The 21,639-nt window shown below is 45.3% G+C and overlaps 1 protein-coding gene across 7 annotated transcripts in view; it reads right to left on the reverse strand.

Moving 5' to 3' along the window:
- Nucleotides 1-4,361: 4,361 nt before the first annotated feature.
- The window catches only part of LOC125459813 (granule associated Rac and RHOG effector protein 1-like), a 208,385-nt gene continuing 191,107 nt past the window's right edge, over nucleotides 4,362-21,639 (reverse strand). For 4 of the 7 annotated variants that reach the window (XM_048546700.2, XM_059651788.1, XM_048546704.2 and 1 more), the window contains 6 exons: nucleotides 21,387-21,512; nucleotides 19,557-20,608; nucleotides 15,188-15,353; nucleotides 13,913-14,044; nucleotides 10,898-10,979; nucleotides 4,362-8,871 (listed from right to left, as the gene is read on the reverse strand). In XM_048546700.2, coding sequence (XP_048402657.2) covers nucleotides 8,527-8,871; nucleotides 10,898-10,979; nucleotides 13,913-14,044; nucleotides 15,188-15,353; nucleotides 19,557-20,608; nucleotides 21,387-21,512 — 1,903 coding nt within the window. In that variant the 3' untranslated portion in view covers nucleotides 4,362-8,526. The remainder of the gene's footprint in view (nucleotides 8,872-10,897; nucleotides 10,980-13,912; nucleotides 14,045-15,187; nucleotides 15,354-19,556; nucleotides 20,609-21,386; nucleotides 21,513-21,639) is intronic. The other 3 variants (XM_048546703.2, XM_048546701.2, XM_048546702.2) reach the window with 3 other exon arrangements.

The raw sequence follows: 21,639 nt of genomic DNA on the forward strand, positions 1-21,639 counted from the left end.
GCAGTGGTTTGTTGGTATATAAAGGAAGGTTGTTTGGTAGGTTTATTTCAGAACTTTAAATAAAATAAACTCTGATCAACATGAGTTTCTAAAAAGTTGAGTGAACTCCCAACTTGACATGCCGGGTTTTAAAAGTGAGCCCTTTGACCACACGAAAGAACAGCAGCTCCTCCAGTTGACTGGATTCAATCAGCAAGCAACACCAATCATTCTGTCAATGTTCTGCACAGCTTTAGGTACCATGAAATGGAGAATCATTCAATAGAAAGACTGGACTCACCACTCTACAGTCCATCATCTGAATGAGAACAGTTTACCAAATTAGTCAAATACACTTTTAAAACCCATCTTTACTTAAATGTTTTAAAATATACAGTGAAAGTAATATGTTTTAGAAAATACAAAAATAAGATTAATACTGTTGATGCATTTACACAAATATTAAGATTTTTTAAGTCAATGGACATCTATTAGTCTTTCCAATTGGAAGAATCAAATAATTTACCACAACGCAAGCTAATCAGAAACAACTTTAAAATTGTGTAAAAGAATTACTAAAATGATCTCGACAGGACCACACTGAAATCTTTCCTACTACCTTCATTGCAGATTGAGTTACAATTTCAAATGTCCTCTCCCTGTTCCCCCACATATCAGTCGCTGGTGAAGGACACTGGGCTGAGGAAGGGGTACATTCCATACAATGCACTTCTATCATTGGCAGATAATTGCCTCAAGGGATCATAAAGGTGGAAATGTAACATTTTAGAGCTCCACATTTAGTGTCGCCAAAACCCTGCACGATTGTCTCTGATTCTACAGAGGTTAATCTGGACTCTGCAATTTTTCAAAACCCAGGAACAAACCAAATCAGAGGTGTTAAAATAAATGGATGTTTTACAACTTCAGTTCCAACACTCCAGTTCATTAGTTGTAAACACATTAGGAAAAGTGGGAAACAAGGTTGTTTGACTTGGTGGTGTAACTGGGTAAAATTCCAGGAGACAATAAGGACTGCAAATGTTGGAAACCAGAGTCCACAGGTGTGGACCTGGAAAAGCACAGCAGGTTGGACAGTATCTGAGGAGCAGCAAAGTCAACGTTTCAGGCCAAAAACCTTCATCAGGGCTGGAGAGGGGGAGTGGAGGCCAGAAATAAATAGGAAGTGGGTAGGGCTGGGGCAAGGTAGGAGAGATAGTGATAGGTGGATGCAGATGGGGGTTATTGTGATTGATCCGTGGGAAGGGTGGAGCAGATAGGTGAGTAGGAACATGGACAGGTTAGGTCAGGTCAGAAGGGGAGGGCCAGGCATGGGATAAGGTTGGGGATTGAGGGATTTTGAAGGTACATAAGGTCAATCTTGAGGCCATTGGACTCCAGGTGAAATATCAGGTGTTGTTCAGAGAACATGAGTGATTTTAATCTGCACATAGATTAGGGAAATCAAATTAGCCACAATGCCGTAGAGGAGGAATTCCTGGAGTGTATATGGGATGGTTTTCTTGACCAATATGTGGAGAAACCAACTACAGAGTAGGCCGTTTTAGACCGGGTACCGTATAATGAGAAGGGAATCATTGCCAATCTAGTTGTGCAAGACCCTCGGGGAAGAGCAACCAGAACATGATAGAATTTTTAATCAAGATGGAGAGTGAGGTAGTTGATTCAGAGACTAGAGTGCTGAATCTTGATAAAGGAAACTATGAGGACATGAGCCGTGAGTTGGCCTTGATAGAGTGGGGAGAGTTACTTAAAGGGATGACAATCGATAGGCAATGGCAAATGCTCAAGGAACATACGAGGGGAAACTGTTTATTCCTGTCTGGTACACAAGCAAAATGGGTAAGAGGGCCAATCCATGGCTTACAAAAGGAAACTAGAGACAGTTTCTGATCCAAGGAAGAAGCATACAGACTGGTCAAGTAAAGTAATAAATCTGAGGATTTGGAGCAGTTTAGAATTCAGCAAAGAGGGACCAAGGGATTGATTAAGAAGGAGAAAATACAGTATGAAAGTAAACTTGCAAGGAACATAAAGACTGACACTAAGAGTTTCAAAAATACAAGAGAAAGAGACTGGAGAAGACAAACGAAGGTCCTCTACAGACAGAAACAGCAGAACGTACAATAGGGGACAAGGAAATGGCTAAGGAACTCAATACATCCTTTTGTGACATCTTTTGTGAAGACAGAACCAATCAATAGGCGGAATTGTTGGAGAAGGCAAGACTTAGTGAGAGGGAGGAATTGAAGGAGATCATTATTAGTACAGAAATGGTACTGGGAAAATGGATGGGATTATCAGGCCCTGCGAATAAATCCCCAGGGCCTGATAATCTACATTCCAAAGTATGTAACGAAATGGTTCAGGAAATAGTGGATGCATTGGTGGTCATCTTCCAGGATTCTATAGACTACGGAACAGTCCCTGCAGATTAGAGGGAGGCTAATGTCACCTCAATATTTGAAAAGAGAGGTAGAGAGAAAAGAGGGAATTATAGGCCAGTAAGCCTAACATTGTTGGTGGGGAAAATTTTCTATTCATTATCAAGGACTTTACAAGTGGAGCATTTAGAAAGCAGCAGAGGATCAGACAGAGGTAGCATGGATTTACAAAGGATGAATCATGCTTGACAAATCTATTGGAATTGTATGAAGATGTAACTAGTAGAGTTGACAAGGGGGAACCAGTCAATGTGGTATATTTGGACTTTCAGAAAGCTTCTGAAGAAGTCCCACATGGATTATTGTGCAAGATTAAAGCACTTTCGACCAGGGCAAGTGTATTGAGATGGATAGAAAACTGGTTGGCAGAGAGGAAACAAAGAGTTGGAATTAATAGGTCCTTTTCAAGTTGGCTGGCAGTAACTGGTGGGGTGCCACAGGGATCGGTGCTGGGACCCCAGCTATTCACAATATGTATTCATGACTTGGATGAGGGAACAAAATGTAATATCTCGAAGGGTGAACTGTGAGGAGAATGTAGAGGTCCTTCAGCGTGATCTTGACAGGTTGTGTGAGTGGGCAAATCAATGGCAGGTGCAGAATAATTTGGAATAAATGTGATAAACTTTGGAAGCAAAAACAAAAAGGCAGGTTACTACCTGAATGACTGTTAATTGGGAGGGGGAGGGGGAAGTGCGCAGTGGGACCTGGGTGTCCTTGTGCCCCCGTCACTGAAGCATGCAGGTGCAGCAGGCGGTAAAGAAGGCAAATGGTATGTTGGCCTTCATCGCGAGAGGTTGCGAGTACAGGAGCAGGGATGTGTTGGTGCAGTTATATAGGGTCTTGGTGAGGCCACACCTGGAATATTGTGTGCAGTTTCAGTCTCCTTTTCTGGGGAAGGCTACTTGTGCTCTCAAGGGAGTGCAGCGAAGGTTTACCAGGCTGATTCTGGGAATGGCAGGACTGACATATGAGGAGGAATTGAATAGGTTATGATTGTTTTTGTTGGAGTTTAAACGAATCCGGGTGTCTCATAGAGACAGATAAAATTCTACCATGACTAGACAGGGTAGCTGCAGTGAGGATGTTCCTGATGGTGGGTGTGTCCAGTGCCAGGAGTCAGTGTGAGGATTCCAGATAGGTGATTTGGGACAGAGAAGAGGAGACATTTCTTCTCCCAAAGAGTGGTGAGCCTGTGAATTCATTATCACAGGAAGTAGTTGATGCCAAAACATTGAATGTGTTCAAGAGGCGACTAGATACAGCACTTGGGGTGAATGGGATGAAAGGTTATGGGGAGAATGCAGGATGAGGCTGTAGATCAGCCATGATCATGAAGAATGGCAGAGCAGGCTCGAAGGGCCGAACTGCCTCCTCCTGCTCCTATTTTCTACGTTCCTTCAGTTTACGTTTGGCCTCACTCTGACAGTACAGGATGCCAAGGACGGACATGTCACCAGGGGAGTGGGACAGGAAATTTAAGCGGATGGCACCGGATGGTCGGGTTGGTTGATGCATGCAGTGTGCAGACGCTCCGCGAACCTGTCCCCGAGTCTCCCCACTACAGAGGAGACCACATCGGTTGCAACAGGTACAACAGATCAGGTTGGATGAAGTGAAGGTGAATGTCTGCCGGATCTGGAAGGATTGTTTGGGTTTTGGACAGAGGTGAGACGGGAGGTGTAGGGACAAGGAAAGGTACCGGTTGTGGAGGAGAAATTGGTGGTGAGTGTAGAGCTAAGGGAATCATGGAATAAAGGATACCTGCAGAAAACAGAGAGGAGTGGGGTTGAAAATATGTTTTTGTTGGTAGGGTCTAATTGCATGTGGCAGAAATGTCAGAGGATGATGTGTTAGATTCGGAGGTTAGTGGGGTGTAGCTGAGGACTAAGGGGACTCTATCCTTATTGTTCTTGGGGGGGGGGGGGGGAAAGAGGGTTTGAGGGCAGAAATGCGGGAAATGGAGGAGATATGTTTGAGGGTATCCTTAATACAGAAGAGGGGAAATTACGGTCCCTAAAGTAGGAAGATATCTGGGAAGTCCTAGAGCAGAATATGCCTCATGCTGGGAGCAGATGTGGACAAATTGGGAGTATAGGATAGCATTTCTTCAGGAGAGTGGGTGAAAGGAGATGCGTTCGAGATAGTTGTGGGAGTCAGTGGATTTGAAATGGGTGTCAGTGGTGAGTCGGTTTCTGGAAATAGAGACATAGGGGTCCAAGAAGGGGAGGGAGCTGTCACAAATTGTCCAGGTGAAGGGTGGGGTGGAAGATGTTGGCCAAATTGATCAACTGCTTGAGGATTCCAGGACCAGATGTGGCAACACTCCCCCTGTGGGGAATAGTGCATGTCAGAGAGGGATGATAAAGAGAATAAGACAGTAAGCCAGGGCAGTAAGGAAACAGCCAATCACTTTCCCATGTATACGATGACTGTGATATTAAATTGGAAGGTCAGTTATTGGCCGGGTAATGGGCTCAGGAGGAACTTGGTATGGGGAAAGGACAATGAACTGGAAGCTGAAATGCTGGTCACCCCAATGGGAGTCTTGTTTCTGCAATATTTATGCGTATGAGAGTCTTTCTGTATATTTAAAGCTGAGATAGACAGATCCTTGATCATTCAAGGAAAGGGCAGGAAAGCGGATGCGAGGAATGTCCGATGTGGATGTGTGCCATGATCCTATTGAATGACAGAGCAGACTTGAAGGGCCGAAGGGCCTACTCCTGTTCTTATTTCTTACGGTCTTATGAAGTTTAATAAAAAAAATTTAAAGCAAACATGGCTGTCTGGGTGGTGGCTGGGAGGTCAGCTGCCAGTGAACATGACCTTGAAGAATAAAGGCAGACCACACAAGTGTGGTCACAGCTCAGGGACAGATTCAACCACAGGTATCAGCTAGCTCATCACAAGCACAGCATGAGAGCAGTACCTTCAGTGTGCTATATAAATGCAATCTTTTGTTTTTGAATAAAACACTACATTACCAGGTGGAAACAAAAGTCATGATTGTACACTTTCATCACAATTAACCGATGGCTGATGAAATGACAAAACATCTGCAAGATCCCTTGTGAAATTATTCAAATCAAATATAACTGATCCCACTGCCCACTCTCTCACCTGAAGACACGATGCTCATTTACAAAACTAAATTGAACCAAGTGCCCTTGCTTGAGCTTCCCAAGATCCCTGTCAAAGGAATTATAAGTTCAGGTTGCCACGTAGGACAGACACCAGGAAGATTAACAGTAGGCGGTGAATGCAGTTACATGTCAAAAGCAAGATACTAGCAATGTCTGAATTCACTTTAACAAACAGGAATCTGCAGAAACACCTCAAAACATTGTTTTAAATTCTAAACCATCAGTACAAAAAGTCTCATTTGTCCATTGTCTGACAGATGCAATTTTTATTTTAAAAAAAAGAAAAAAATCTTTTAAAGTTTAAAAAAGGCTGACTGTCTGTTGCACTGCACCCAAAGCATCAAGATCACACCCTGCTGTCTTCAAGTGAAGCAGGACGAGAGAGATGGGATAGTTATATTGGGGTCAGGGAGTGCCCAATGTGTATAGATGTAAGACAGATCCTATTTCACAGTCACATTATCCTTACATTTATCTATTTTCATTCTTAATTCCTTAACCAACATTTATAACTGGAAGCTAACCGATCAGTTAACTTAATTACAATCTGTCACCACTGGCGGCGTTTCCATAGAAAGTGGAGTTAGAGTGTAACATGTTTGCCTTTATATGTCCCTTTATAGGTGCTGAAGTACAAATACATGACAGAAAAAGGCAGCAGAAAGTGCGAGCAAGATGTCTCACATGGATTTTACACTGATGGTCATTTCCACATAACGTCTTTCAGGTAACAACTGCATTATATGCTTAAAGCAGCTCTAAATCTGACTTAAAATTCTCTATCAAAAGATGTAAACCCAAAGTAACAGTGCCCTCTTCCTTACAGATGCTTACCATCTTTGTTATGTTTCAATCTTTTCAATTTTTGTTTCTGTATTTTATTTCTGCAGGAGATATCTTTCCAACAACTCAAACCAATCCTTCCTCTCCAACCAACAACCTCCTATACACCCTGTGAATGTGGGAGGGGGGGGTATAGGTCAGGCACAGGAGATTGTCCATTGCAGGGCTGAGGACATTCCACATGTGAAGAGGGACAGTATGGTCTAAAGGGAGACAGGGCACTCAATCACTGTAACAAAGCATCTCACTGACAATCAAAGTGAAACTGTAAACGACTGGGGATAAGACTAGTTGAGATCAGACAGCAAAATATTTCAATCACAAAGTTTAACAATTCCACACTGGTCAGATATGCAGAACTCTGAAGATAGAACTGGCTGGGTCCTAGGCCATTGTAAAAGAACATAGCTTCCTCCCCTGACCTTTTGTACAGAACACACAGAAAGAGACAGACTGCAACAGCAATAAACAGCGAGACACAAGATAAACATTAGACAGCTCACATGAAAGATTGAGAATGCGCGAGAGCGAGGGAGAGAGCGAGGGAGAGAAACAGTTTATTCTGAGTGGTGGATGGTACTTTATAAGAAGAGGTTTACCCAACAAGGCAACTTTGTGCCAGGTGTTTTATTTACCCTGCTCCTGACACCCAGACTAAAAGAACTGACCAATTCAACGCCCCTGCAAGCTGTTCACCATCTGAGCGAGTGTGGAGATATCACACAAAGATGGTCACTGTAACTGAAGCTTACACCTTCAGGGTGCGGGGTGCCATCTGGCTGTCACATCTGCGATGAATACAAGACTCCCTCCTGAGAGAACCTCACTAATTCATTTATAAAAAATAAAAAAGTACAAAAAATTATATAGATGATGTTTTTAAAATGTTTTTTTTCCTCAGTACAAACTATAAAACAGTTTGAGCAGCTCTTATATTTAAATAATGATTTTTAGTTTATATTCCCCCCAACCCCGTGTCATTGACATAACTGTATTCAAGCATAGTTAATACAGTTCTCACTTCACTGCTTGTGGTATGAGTTTTACAAACAGGTGCAAGGTATTACCAGTAACTCAGTTCCCCCACACCCCACAGATAATACAAGGTCAGTGCACAGGGACATTAAATGTCTCACATTGTGTCATTCAGTCAGCTTCTAAAAAAGACAGGCTGCAGAGCTCATAATTGAGAAAGTGGAAAACTCAAAACTTCAGTACATTAAACCAGCAACTACATCACAACATTACAAAGATTACACTATTCTTTAAAAGGCAATGTATCCTAATGAGCAGTCCAAATGCTGCAGGGAGGGATTGTAGCACTATCCCAAATGTCTTTGTTGTAAATTTGACATTTGGTTATTTTTACTGAACTAGAAGAACCCCAGGGAACACGTCACAAAGACCGTATGCTTTTTATTTTCCTTCAACTTACTGTCCTGTCTCTCAGTTTTACAGCGTCTGAAGTCTAGACTGCTGCAACACATGGGATCAGATGATGCCAGAAACACCAGGTTCTCAGGCATGAACTACGTGTTTCTTTTTAACCTCGATCTGGTCATGTTCAGTATATGTGCAACAATGGCAACTTCATGTGTTTAAATGCTCTCCCACTACCTTTTGCTGTCAAGTAGCTAATGTGTTACTGACAGCTCAGTGAATTCCACCCCCACCCCCCGAAAAAAAAAGCAAATGCACCAGGTTCCCCAATGGTCAAGCTCGGAAGCTGAGCTCAGGCGTAAACAACAACCCAAAGGTCAGTGATCTGGCTTGAAGTACAAAAGGCACTACCATGCATCTCAAAACACTGAGTGGAGGCAGCAAGGGAGCAGAAAAAGTCACACACACCGAGTCCTGACTCCATACCATTGTGGAGGGACACTGGCAACACACTACAGGGTGATCTGAACAGAGGCGGAGAGAACAATCTGCCTTCATCTGGGCACCTCCAACCAGTAGTTGGAAAGTGCAGAACAAATCAACAAGGATCAATTGAGACAGTTATGTGGCAGGGCTACCTCACTCACAGCACTTAAAAGCCACGTGACTATTCACTAGAATACAGAACCCTTGTTAAAGCCATTTCCAAACACTCAGTATTGGTGGAGATAAGACTGTCTCCGTTCCTGCTTGACGGGATAGGATTTGAAGCCCTTGTTCATTGTTTTGTGCTGGGAAACTTGCTGCTGCTGAGGCTGTTGTTGCTGTTGCTGTGTGAAGGAGAAACTGGAAGAAATTGCTGTGGAAGCAGAGTTACCACTGGCTGTTGACCACACAGGTGACTGGAGAATTTGCATGGAGTCATTCCACTGGCTGACGGGGTTCACAATCTGATACAGGGAAGTACCAGGATTGGGCATTGTGTTGGTGAGGGATGTCGAGTGTTGCCAGGGAGCCTTCGGAGGCCAGGTCTTGGTTTTGTTGTCCTGTGTAAGAAACTATCACAAATTAATATAATAGAGTCATGCCACGGCAGAACCTTGTAATCAAAGCCAACCTGGACAAGAGGCACTTTACAGAAAATTAAATAGAACTTAACTAAATAAAACAACTCTGACAAAAGGAAAAATGATCAGCATTAGTACTGGATTTTCATCAATAATAAGTCTTTGGGACAGTTTTCCTAAAAAGACAGCGAGTAGACACATTCTTGATAAGCAAGGAGGTGAAAGGTTAACGGAGTGGGTGGGGAGGTGAAATAATAACATCAACTATAATTGTGTTGATAGAGCGGGCTTGAGGGGCCAAGTGGCCTGCACCTAATTCGATTGCTGATAAGGGAGAACAGCTACAAATCCACCAGAAGCATGAACTCCACTCAGTGCTGAGGCTTCATCTATAAACAATTTACATTAATGACTGAGGTGGAATGACAGATAGTAATCAAAATTTGCTGATGACAAAGTTAACTGGGGATGTAAGCTGTGTGAAGGACACAGAGTTGCAAAGAGATATTGACAGTTTTTGCACAGCAACAAGTGGCTGGTGGCATATAATGTCAGGTGATGGAAGGCTATTCTAGGTGGCACGGTGGCTCAGTGGTTAGCACCCCTCAGCTGGGTTCCATTTCAGCCTCCGGCGACTGTCTGTGTGGCGTTTGCACATTCTCCCTGTGTCTGCATCGGTTTCCTCCGGGTGCTCCAGTTTCCTCTCTCAGTTCAAAGATGTGCAGGCTAGATGGATTGGCCATGCTAAATTGCCCATAGTGTTCAGAGGTGTGGGGGTTATAGGGGGATGGGTCTGGGTGGGATGATCCAAGGGGCAGTGTGGACTTGCTGGGCCAACAGGCCTGTTTCCACACTGTAGGGATTCTATTCATTTTGATTGTAACAACAGAAGAACAGAATAGTTTTAAAAAGGTGCAAAATGTATAAAACTGACGTGAGACAGACTTGGGCGCTCTCATATAAGAAATGCAGAAGTTAACATGCAGTTATTGCAAGTGGATTACAATACAAGAATGAAGAGGTTTTGCTACAATTGCACAGGGTTTTGGTGAGACCACATTTAGAATTCAGCGTGCAGCTTTGATCTCCATATGGTTCCAGGGATATCTGAGGGTGGTCCAATGATGAGAGTCTGAATAAACTGGGTCTATAATGCCTGCTTAAGATAATAAAATGTGAGGCTGGATGAACACAGCAGGCCAAGCAGCATCTCAGGAGCACAAAAGCTGACGTTTCGGGCCTAGACCCTTCATCAGATGAAGGGTCTAGGACCGAAACGTCAGCTTTTGTGCTCCTGAGATGCTGCTTGGCCTGCTGTGTTCATCCAGCCTCACATTTTATTATCTTGGAATTCTCCAGCATCTGCAGTTCCCATTATCTCTGATACTATAATGCCTGCTGTTGGGCATAATCATTCTCAAGGGCAATTTCAATGGAACGTACCAGATTCAGAAAAGGCTTCACAGATCCACACTGGGAGGTTGCTCTGCCTAGCTACGGAATCTAGGACACACAGTTGACCATTTAGGACTGAGATATGGAGTAATTTCTCCACTCAAAGGATTGTGAACATTTGGAAATCCCTACCCCAGAGGGTTGTGGATGCTGCAGTACAGACTATATTTAGTTCGTTGGTCTTGGGAGGAAATTGAGCAGGAAATTGGAGTTGAGGCATCCGATTGGCCTGGATTGTTTTGAATGGTGGAGCAGGATTGAATGGTTTGCTCCTGCTCCTATTTCCTATGCCCTTATAAATTGTTACTCCTCGTGATTCAGCAGCTCTGGGACTTGTGGAACTATACCCTAGAAATGAAAATGTACCTATAGCCAAATGAAATCATATTCATAAACGCACACCTGGCAGATTTAGCAGAGCGGTGTCTACAGACAGCAGGATGCGTGTCCAGCTATCTCTGCCCATGGCAGAGGAAAGGGGATGATGTACCACCGGAAACGCAGTACATTTTTACAAAACATTAAATTTTAAAAAGAGGAGAAAGAGGGTATGTGTCCATACCTGGCCAAAATCATCTGGTGCGGGTAAGACAGGAGGAGATGGCAGAGTAGAAGTCTCTTGGTCACCACTGCTGTGCTTTCTGCTGAACAGAATAGTAAAGGTTATTTTTTTGGACAAATAGACACATAATGGGCCCCTCTCATTATTAAAGGATTGTCTCAGCGAGAGAAAGAAAATTCTAAAGCAAATCTTTCAACCTCAGGAACATACAAAGTACTCTATGGTGACAGTACCTACAAAGTGCAGTCATTCTTGCCGTTTTGGAAAGACTGTGTTTAAGGCCAGTGCTACTATGAGGTGGAGCAGTGCACACATATGCAGCATTACAGCACTGCGTGCTACATGCTTTTTCACTTATTCACTCATGGAATGTGATGGCCACCAGTGAGGCTGCATTATTGCCCATCCCTAGTTACCTGAGAAGGTGATGGTGCAGAAGCTGCCTTCTTGAACCATGGCTGTAGGTAGGTAGACCCACAACGTTGTTAGGCAGGGAATTCCAGGATATTGAACCAGTGACAGTGAAGGAGTAGCAATATATTTCCAAGTCAGGATGGTGAGCGACATAGAGGGAAACATGCAGGTCGTGGCGTTCCCATTTGTTGCTGCCCTTGTCCTTCTCGATGGCTGTGGTTGTGGGTTTTGATGGTGTTGTCGAAGGAGCCTTGGTGAACTTCTCTGTAGCATCTTGAAGACAGTACACACAGCTGTCACTGAGCATGGTGGTGGAGAGAGTGGATATCTGTGGATGTGGTGCCAGTCAAACGAGCTGCTATATCCTGGATAGCGTCAAGCTTCTCGAGTGTTGTTGGGGCTGCATCCATTCAGGCAGGTGGGGAGTATTCATCACACTCCTCACCTGTGCCTTGTAGATGATGGCAGGCTTTTGAGAGTCAGGATTTGAGTTTCTCGCTGCAAGATTCCTAACCTCTAAACAGCTCTTATAGATACAGTATTTAAATGGCTAGACAAGTTCAATTTCTAGTCAATCAAGGATATTGGCAGGGGGAACTCAACAGTGGTAATGTCACGAGGTGATGGTTAGATTTTACACGTCTTCTGTTAGAGATGATCATTTGCTAGCCATGAATGTTATTTGCAACTTGTCAGCACTAGCCCAGGTATTATCCTGTTCTTGCTGCATTTGAACATGGACTGCTTCAGTATCTGAGGAGTCGTGAATGGTGCTGAACATTGTGTAATAATTGGTGACTTCTGATCTCATGATGGCGGCAAGGTCATTGATGAAGCAGCTGATGATGGTTGGCCCTAGAACACTATCCTGAGGAACTTGTTCAAGGGTGTTGGTGGTGTAGTGGTAGCATTCCTACCTCTAGACCAACAGTCCTGGGTTCAGGTACCATCTATTTCAAAGGTCTGTAGTAACATCTTGGAACATGTAAATGAGGAACTTGGGCCTCGTGGTGCAGTAGTAAGAAAGCCGGGTACAAGTGTTACCTGCTGCAGAGATGTATAATAACACCCCTGAAGAGGTTGATTCCGACCTGGAGAAACTCCTCCAGTAATGGAGTTGAGATGACTCACCTCCAACAACTACAACCATTTTCTTCTTGTTAAGTTTACCTCTAATAAATGGAGAGACTTTAGTCTCATTTCCACTGACCTAGTTTAGCCAGAGCTCTTTGATGTCACAATTGGATAATGCAGCCTGACGTCTACAAGCTGATTCTGGTCGCAGGGAGAGGAAAAAAGGTGTCATGTTATTAATGTTTAGCTGGACTTGTGAATTGCGGGTGTAAGGAGGTGATGAATTTTTTTAAAAATCCCTACAATGTGGAAATAGGCCCTTCAGCCCAACAAGTCCACACCGACCCTTGGAGCATCCCACCCAAACCCATCCCCTTATAAACCACCTAAGCACTACTGGCAATTTAGCACGGCCAATCCACCTAATCTGCACATTTTTGGACTGTGGGAGGAAACTGGAGCACCCAGAGGAAACCCACGGGGAGAATGTGCAAACTCCATACAGACAGTCACCCAGAGGGCAGAATCGAACCTGGGTCCCCGGCGCTGTGAGGCTGCAGTGCTAACCACTGAGCCACTGTGCCGCCCCAAGTATTGGGGTGGGGATTTTGAGAGAAACTTCTGGACTGAGCAACCGTTCCTCAGATCACAAAACCCAACCTCTTCATCTTCATCAATCCACTCCAGATCTCTCCTCTTCGTCCCCTTCAATCTTGTTTACTGTTTACATGGTATGGAGACCGAAATGTGTGACTCCATGTATTGCCACATCTAATTTCATCACCTGGTTACACCCGTAATTCACAAGTCCAGCTACACGTCAATAACATAACACCTTTTGTTTTCCTCTACCTGTGATCAGAATCAGCTTATTATTTTTAACAGCATCTCCCTGTTCACTGGTAGTGGTAATGAGTGTGTTGCTAGTGTAAACTGTGTAATCCCTGTAAATTCTGCTCTGAAAGCCACGGCTGCCGTCATTTTAATCTTACTTTTATTTAAATTCTATTTCTGTTCTACCTTAAAAGTAGCTGAAAATCTTGACTCTTCTTTCTGATTATGATCATTGGCTCCCATTTTATGTTTATTGCTTGTACAAGGAATTTCAAAGTCAAGTTCTGTTTGACAGAGGCCACTCAGTTTAAGTCTGAAAGGAAACAGGTTGAAGCTCTGCAAGTTTGGAAATGAGCCTCAGAACCCAACCATCATTAATAGTTAGATCCTCAAATCAGAACCTGAATCAAGTTCACTAAGTTCATACGTTCACTATGTCTGGGAATTAATCAAGAAAAGGATTGAAATTTCTTTGAATTTTGTGTCATAAATATAAGTGGCCCACACTGGGAGACAGTGAACATCTCTCAGACGGCGGACAGTCTTGCACTTAAAATGTTTCCACGCTTTAAATCAAATTGGCCCTTGAATGTAGTTCTACAAAATGCTGAAGTCAAGCAGCATCTGTGTAGGGAAATAGAGTTAATGTTTCAGGTTGATGACGTCTCTTAACACACCAAACTTAGTTCTTACCTTCTTGGTTTGACAGCAGCAACAAGGTCAGGCCCTGAGAACATGGAGAACAAACTGTCTCCATTTGCAGAAGAAGCCTCATCACTGGAGCTGGCAGAATCTCCTTGGGTCCCTGACCAACTCAGCATATCTCTGCAGAATACAGGGATAGGGGTGGGGAGAGGCAGAGAGAGAGACAGACACAGACCCACACAATCAGCTCAATAGATCCAAGCCTGTATTTAACAAGTGCCATTGTGGTCAAGGAAACAGAAGAGAAAATTATTGAAGGGAAAAACCCACCACTGGTACATGTTACAATGCACACTAGAAATTCCAGTCCCACCTTTTGCTGGGAGGGAATAGAGAGTTAGTTTTGTTCTTCCCATTCCTGAAGCTGCACTTGCGTAAATTATGTTCTGCACTCTTCAAACTAAAAGTTGGACAGCTATTCAACTAGACTTTTAAAGAGGGTCTCATCCCATGGCACTCATCCAATCAGGGTTCATTAGATACAGATCAGGAATCCAAATCAATTCTTCTCCTTCTTTAATCCTGGAGATAAAGGAGCGAATTTCACCCCCACTGCTGAAACCAAATGAAAAATCGTCCCACAATGTATGAAGGCAAACATCAACTGAAAGTGCATTAAACATCTGGGACCCAGAATGCCCTTCAAGATGACTTGGCACCATTCTGCTTGGAGATAAATTAAGTTACAGAGACTGGGTGGAGTAGGATCTTCTGCATCTCTGTGAAAGCCTGCCCTCTTGTTTGCAGGTCTCTCACTTGCACTTGTCTCCATCTTGTGCTGGAGCTGGCAACACCAACCTTTGCTTAACAACCACTGTGATCACAGGGGCAGTCAGCTACCAGGTTTGCTACCCTACCCAGGTACAGAATGGCAGGAAGCCATGGGTACATGAAATGGTGGGAGTTGCAGCAAAAGTTTCTAGACATAAGTGGAAAAGAATGCTAGTCACTGCATCTGACAGACGTTAGAACTGAGACTGTTTCAATAACTCCACCACCCCATTCTCACATCCGATCTTCCTCCATTTGAGCTCCATGCTTCCGTGACACACCTTCACATGCACCACATGACACACAAAAATTCACTCCTCACTAAAAACATACACCTGTCCAGTCCTCCCATCTGTCTCCATAAACCCAGACCCGCACTCACACACAAAGACTGTCTATGAACAGTTTTCCACTATTGCTCACGCGCACAGAGTAAGACCAACTCCTGCTCTGGCATACACTATGCCTTTGAGACAGACATACATCACTTACCCCTCAGTGAAGCACTCCGATGGCTGCCACGTCCGGTGGGGTTCATCAGTGATAGGCCAGTTAGTCCTTGCAGTGCTGTGCCGTCGGACATGCTGCACTTGTCGTTTCTGCTGCATTGCCTGACTAACACCAGCTACATAGCGGGCAAACTCTGGGTCTGAACCAACTGGAGAGAGAGGGAGGGGAGTGCCATCGCATCAAATTTGAGACTGTTTGGGACAATTCTCTTTTATCTAAACAATCAACCAAACTTACAACAAATTAACTTTATAGATAATAAAATGCGAGGCTGGATGAACACAGCAGGCCCAGCAGCATCGCAGGAGCACAAAAGCTGACGTTTCGGGCCTAGACCCTTCATCAGAGAGGGGGATGGGGAGAGGGAACTGGAATAAATAGGGAGAGAGGGGGAGGCGGACCGAAGATGGAGAGTAAAGAAGATAGGTGGAGAGGAGAGTATAGGTGGGGAGGTAGGGAGGGGATAGGTCAGTCCAGGGAAGACCGACAGGTCAAGGAGGTGGGATGAGGTTAGTAGGTAGGAAATGGAGGTGCGGCTTGGGGTGGGAGGAAGGGATGGGTGAGAGGAAGAAAAGGTTAGGGAGGCAGAGACAGGTTGGACTGGTTTTGGGATGCAGTGGGTGGAGGAGAAGAGCTGGGCTGGTTGTGTGGTGCAGTGGGGGGAGGGGACGAACTGAGCTGGTTTTGGGATGCGGTGGGGCAAGGGGAGATTTTGAAGCTGGTGAAGTCCACATTGATACCATTGGGCTGCAGGGTTCCCAAGCGGACTATGAGTTGCTGTTCCTGCAGCCTTCAGGTGGCATCATTGTGGCACTGCAGGAGGCCCATGATGGACATGTCATCTAAAGAATGGGAGGGGGAGTGGAAATGGTTTGCGACTGGGAGGTGCAGTTGTTTATTGCGAACCGAGCGGAGGTGTTCTGCAAAGCGGTCCCCAAGCCTCCGCTTGGTTTCCCCAGTGTAGAGGAAGCCACACCGGGTACAGTGGATGCAGTATACCACATTGGCAGATGTGCAGGTGAACCTCTGCTTAATGTGGAATGTCATCTTGGGGCCTGGGATAGGGGTGAGGGAGGTGGTGTGGGGGCAAGTGTAGCATTTCCTGCGGTTGCAGTGGAAGGTGCCGGGTGTGGTGGGGTTGGAGGGCAGTGTGGAGCGAACAAGGGAGTCACGGATGGAGTGGTCTCTCCAAAAAGCAGACAAGGGTGGGGATGGAAAAATGTCTTGGGTGGTGGGGTCGGATTGTAGATGGCGGAAGTGTCGGAGGATGATGCGTTGTATCCGGAGGTTGGTGGGGTGGTGTGTGAAAATGAGGGGTATCCTCTTAGGGCGGTTGTGGCGGGGGCAGGGTGTGAGGGATGTGTTGCGGGAAATGCGGGAGACGCGGTCAAGGGCGTTCTCGACCACTGTGGGGGGGGATAGTTGCGGTCCTTGAAGAACTTGGACATCTGGGATGTGCGGGAGTGGAATGCCTCATCGTGGGAGCAGATGCGGCAGAGGCGGAGGAATTGGGAATAGGGGATGGAATTTTTGCAGGAGGGTGGGTGGGAGGAGGTGTATTCTAGGTAGCTGTGGGGGTCAGTGGGCTTGAAATGGACATCAGTAACAAGCTGGTTGCCTGAGATGGAGACTGAGAGGTCCAGGAAGGTGAGGGATGTGCTGGAGATGGCCCAGGTGAACTGAAGGTTGGGGTGGAAGGTGTTGGTGAAGTGGATGAACTGTTCGAGCTCCTCTGGGGAGCAAGAGGCGGCGCCGATACAGTCATCAATGTACCGGAGGAAGAGGTGGGGTTTGGGGCCTGTGTAGGTGCGGAAGAGGATTAACTTTAGTTGCTTGTTCACAATCACAGGACAGCATAAACAGATAGTACCAGACCCTTGTGGCGCAGTGATAGTGTCCCTACCCCTGGACCAGGAGACCCCGGTTGAAGTCCCACCTGCTCTAGAGATGTGTAATAACATGTCTCAACAGGTTGGTTAGAAAAATTGGTTAAATTTTTTAAAAAAGATTGTTACAAGGTTTCTTGTGGTGCAATGTAGTGTCCCTAATCCTGGGCCGGGAGGTGTTCGTGACAGTTCATAAACAAGCCTGTTCTGAGGACACAGTTCAGAAATACCTCTGAAGATCATAAAGTCAATGGGGAAGAGGGTTGTACAAAGCAATGAAGAACCAGATTCAATTCTTGAGATTGGTCAGCTCATTACAGTTGGGGTGACAGGAGAACTCATTTCTCTCCCATCTCCCCTCATATTGCCCCTAAGCTGAGACCTGCTCTTTCAGTCATGTGCCCACTGAATTACTTACTTCATTCTAGCCCTGTGTTAACTCTTCTCTCTCCCACCCCCAGCACTGACCACTTCCCTTCAAATCTGTCATCAACACATGAAGTCTGCCCATGGCCCCTCTACGACATTAAACAACTGTTCAATCTTCAGCTTGCCAACCCTCTCCCAAGTCTTTACTGCCGCCAACTCCGTACCCATCTTTCCCACAGTTCCATGTTTGACCATCTACAGTCAGTGTTAGTGGGTGTTTGGAAACACCGTGAGCTGTCGCTCTGAAATGCCCCACTACCTGCTGGGTGAGGATATTAAAACACACACCTACTGGACATAACTATGGATTTCAGGATTGTAAATCCTTAGTCGCTCTTAGTTTGGATTATAACATTATAAATGCTGAAATTAGATGGGAGGAGGACTGAGTAGCATCCAGCCTGCAGCAATTAGAAAATAAAGTCCTTCCACTGACCTGGTCAAAAGCCTTTGTAAGGTCCATAATGGAAAAGAAGGTTTTGACTTTTTTTCTCTAGCAGATGCGTTACGGCAAAGACCATGTTGGTAATTGATCTAATCAGCCAGAAATTTACACTTAACTCACCAGGTAAGCAGGTTCAGTAAGTTACCCAAGATAACAAGGTGTAGAGCTGGATGAACACAACAGGCCAAACAGCATCAGAAGAGCAGGAAAGCTGACGTTTCGGGCCTAGACCCTTCTTCAGAAATGGGGAGGGGAGGGGGGGGTTCTGAAATAAATAGGGAGACAGGGGGAAGCGGATCGAAGATGGATAGAGGAGAAGATAGGTGGAGAGGAGACAGACAGGTCAAAGAGGTGGGGATGGAGCCAGTAGAGGTGAGTGTAGGTGGGGAGTTAGGGAGGGGATAGGTCAGTCCAGGTAAGACAGACAGGTCAAGGGGGCGGGATGAGGTTAGTAGGTAGGAAATGGGCGTCGGCCTTGAGGTGGGAGGAAGGGATAGGTGAGAGGAAGAACAGGTTAGAGAGGCAGGGACGAGCTGGGCTGGTTTGGGGATGCAGTGGCGGGAGGAGAGATTTTGAAGCTGGTGAAGTCCACATTGATACCATCGGGCTGCAGGGTTCCCAAGCGGAATATGAGTTGCTGTTCCTGCAACCTTCGGGTGGCATCATTGTGGCACTGCAGGAGGCCCAGGATGGACATGTCGTCTGAGGAATGGGAGGGGGAGTTAAAATGGTTCGCGACTGGGAGGTGCAGTTGTTTAGTGTGTACTGAGAGTAGGTGTTCTGCAAAGCGGTCCCCAAGCCTCTGCTTGGTTTCCCCAATGTAAAGAGAGCCACAAGGGGTAGAGTGGATGCAGTATACCACATTGGCAGATGTGGAGGTGAACATCTGCTTGATGTGGAAAATCTTCTTGGGGCCTGGGATGGGGGTGAGGGGGGAGGTGTAGGGGCAGGTGTAGCACTTCCTGCGGTTGCAGGGAAAAGTGCCGGGTATGGTGGGGCTGGAGGGGAGCGTGGAGCAGACAAGAGAATCACGGAGAGCACGGTCCCTCTGGAAATCTGATAAGGGTGGGAAGGGAAAATTGTCTTTGGTGGTGGGGTTGGATTGCAGATGGCAGAAGTGTCGGAGGATGATGTGCATCTTCCCTGGACTGACTTATCTCCTCCCTACCTCAGATTCTCCAGCATCTGCAGTTCCTACTATCTCTCAACAAGTTACCTAATCCTTTTAGGAACAAAACATGTGAATGACTCGTGGGAACACTAAAAGAGAGAATCCCTATAGCTGTTAACCCTCCTAACTGCTCTGACGTAATGCTTTCTTTTCTAGACTGACTCTGAAGGTATTAGATTAAATTCTCTACAGTGTGAAAACAGGCCCTTCAGCCCAACAAGTATGTTAGTTTGTGCGAGGTGAAGTGGAAACTCTTCAATATTGCACTCATGGACACCAAGTCTCTGTTTTTTAAAGCCTCACTGCTAACTTAACAAGCGCACAGAATAAATCTTAGACCTTCAGCACAACAAACCACATGGCTGACTGTGGCTGAGGTCTTTTAAAACAAAGATGGGAAAACCGCTTCAAAAAGTTTACCTGCAGGATCAAAAGGCAGAATGTCTCCCAGCATCCCAAACACCCCGTCACTTTGTACCCGGTTGGGCCAAGTGTTATTCCTGGTGTTTGCCACTTTTGGCCCCAACATGTCAGACATGACATTGTCCATGATGTTATCCATGTAATTGCCAACAAGACCCAGGCTGTACAAGTCTGAACTCAAGTCAGAATGCACAGCAATATTGCTCCACTGGCTCATAGACCCAATTGGTGACAGTCCTGAACCTGGGCTCTGCGATGTCTGCTGAGACGTACTATTAGGCCATTTCCCAGGGCCTCGAGGAGTCTGTGGTCGTGCTGGCGGTGGCTGCTGCCCAATGGGCTGGAGAAGGTGCTGGTAATATTGCAATTGCTGCTGCTGCTGCTGGTGCTGATGCTGGCGCTGTGCGACCTGATGAGAATTCGGCAATGGAGTGTGTGGTACAGTCTGTGGTTGCTGCAGGGTAGCCGCTTTCCGCTCTGGTGCTGTGACCGAATTCCTTCTGTTAGTGAGTGGTGATGCTTTTTGGGATTTTCCCATGTTGAACCCAGACAGGAAGTCAATAACATCCTGCATTTCCTGGTCGCTTGGCAACTTTATGCCTTGATCATCCTTCCCCTCATCTCCTTTGAAAAATATTTCCCTCTTATCCACAGAGAAACCATTGACCATTGGGTTGGACGTGCTTCGGGAAACTTCCTGCGAATCGACCGTCTTTGGGAAACTTCCAACGTTCAAAATGCTCTGCAGCCTCAAATCTGAGTGGTTGGGCAGCTTGGCTTTTCGCTCCTCCTCAGAACTATTAATGGAGAAGTTACTCTTAGAAGGTGTATTTGGGATCGAAAAGCTCCCACCACTACTGCTACTGTTACTCGTGCTGCTGCTACAGGAATTTCGCTTTGTGAAACGAGAGGTCAGTTTTGCAAAAGTTTTCTGCAGTCCACCAGAGGACTTGACAATAGCCCCATTCGCCGTAGGAAGATCCACATGAGTCCCAAAGTCAGTGCACTCCCGGCGTAGCTGAATCTGGATACTTGGCAAAACTTGCTCCCTGCAATAGTAAACAAAAACAAGTTACCACCAACCCTTCCATATCGTATTCTATGAATTTAAAGGAAAAACAAACCTAAACACAACTTGTTCTAAATTCACTGATGCAAGGAGATGTGGTAGGTGTTCAAAATTAGGAGACAGCCGGAATATGAATGAGGTTATTTCTCCATGAGTCGCTGAATGAGCAACAAGAACAGGAAAAAGAAAGGAGATCAGTGGGCTTTTTCTCCACTCTTACGTCACAACAGAATTACAGAATTGATTGTGAGAGAGGGACAGAAGTGAACAGCAGGAATGAATGTAATCAACCCATCAGAGCTTCTGTTATCAGTAACTGAGTAGGTTGAGAACAAGAGGGACAAGATGAAGTGTGCAAGTTTTAGGAAAGAGGAGAAATCCTTCTTAAAAGGGGAAAAAAAGTAATCACAAGGTTGTAAGGTTACTGATGGTATGAACAGATCTAACAGAAGAAGCAGAAGGCTAAATGACTCAAGAAACAGAAAACTAAAAAGCACAGGGAATACAGGTTTGGGGGAATGAAAATGACAACAAGACAGGCTCATGAGATCAGGATTTCAGATCTTGTGGGGGACAATTACTGACAAACACTGGTTAGGCTGGATTGTCATATTGTTGGGTCAATGTACAATAAAGAGATTGAAACAAGAAGGTGGTGAGGCTGAGCTATGTAAAGGAATGCATTGGCTGGGATTGAAGAGCATTCCCTCTTTCTAAGATTCTCAAGTTCCAGCTGCTGAAAATGTTCATTACTGTACCTTTTCTCTTTCCACCTGCACAGGTCAAAAACCGCTGTATACAATACATCTACCAGCCCAAGCGTTTTCTCAGGGTCCAGGCATCTCTGTAAGAGAGACATGGTGGCAGGATCCTCCTTCAAACACCTGGGGAACAGAGGAGTCAGATGAAAAGGTGAGAATGAGAGAAAACACAAAGATATTTCCACCTCCTTATTCCTATGGTTTCTTCCAAATTCTAGCAGCTGTCACAAAATGAGAAGCTTATTTTTAA

Source organism: Stegostoma tigrinum, chromosome 16, assembly GCF_030684315.1.
Source record: "Stegostoma tigrinum isolate sSteTig4 chromosome 16, sSteTig4.hap1, whole genome shotgun sequence".
NCBI lineage: Eukaryota > Metazoa > Chordata > Chondrichthyes > Orectolobiformes > Stegostomatidae > Stegostoma > Stegostoma tigrinum.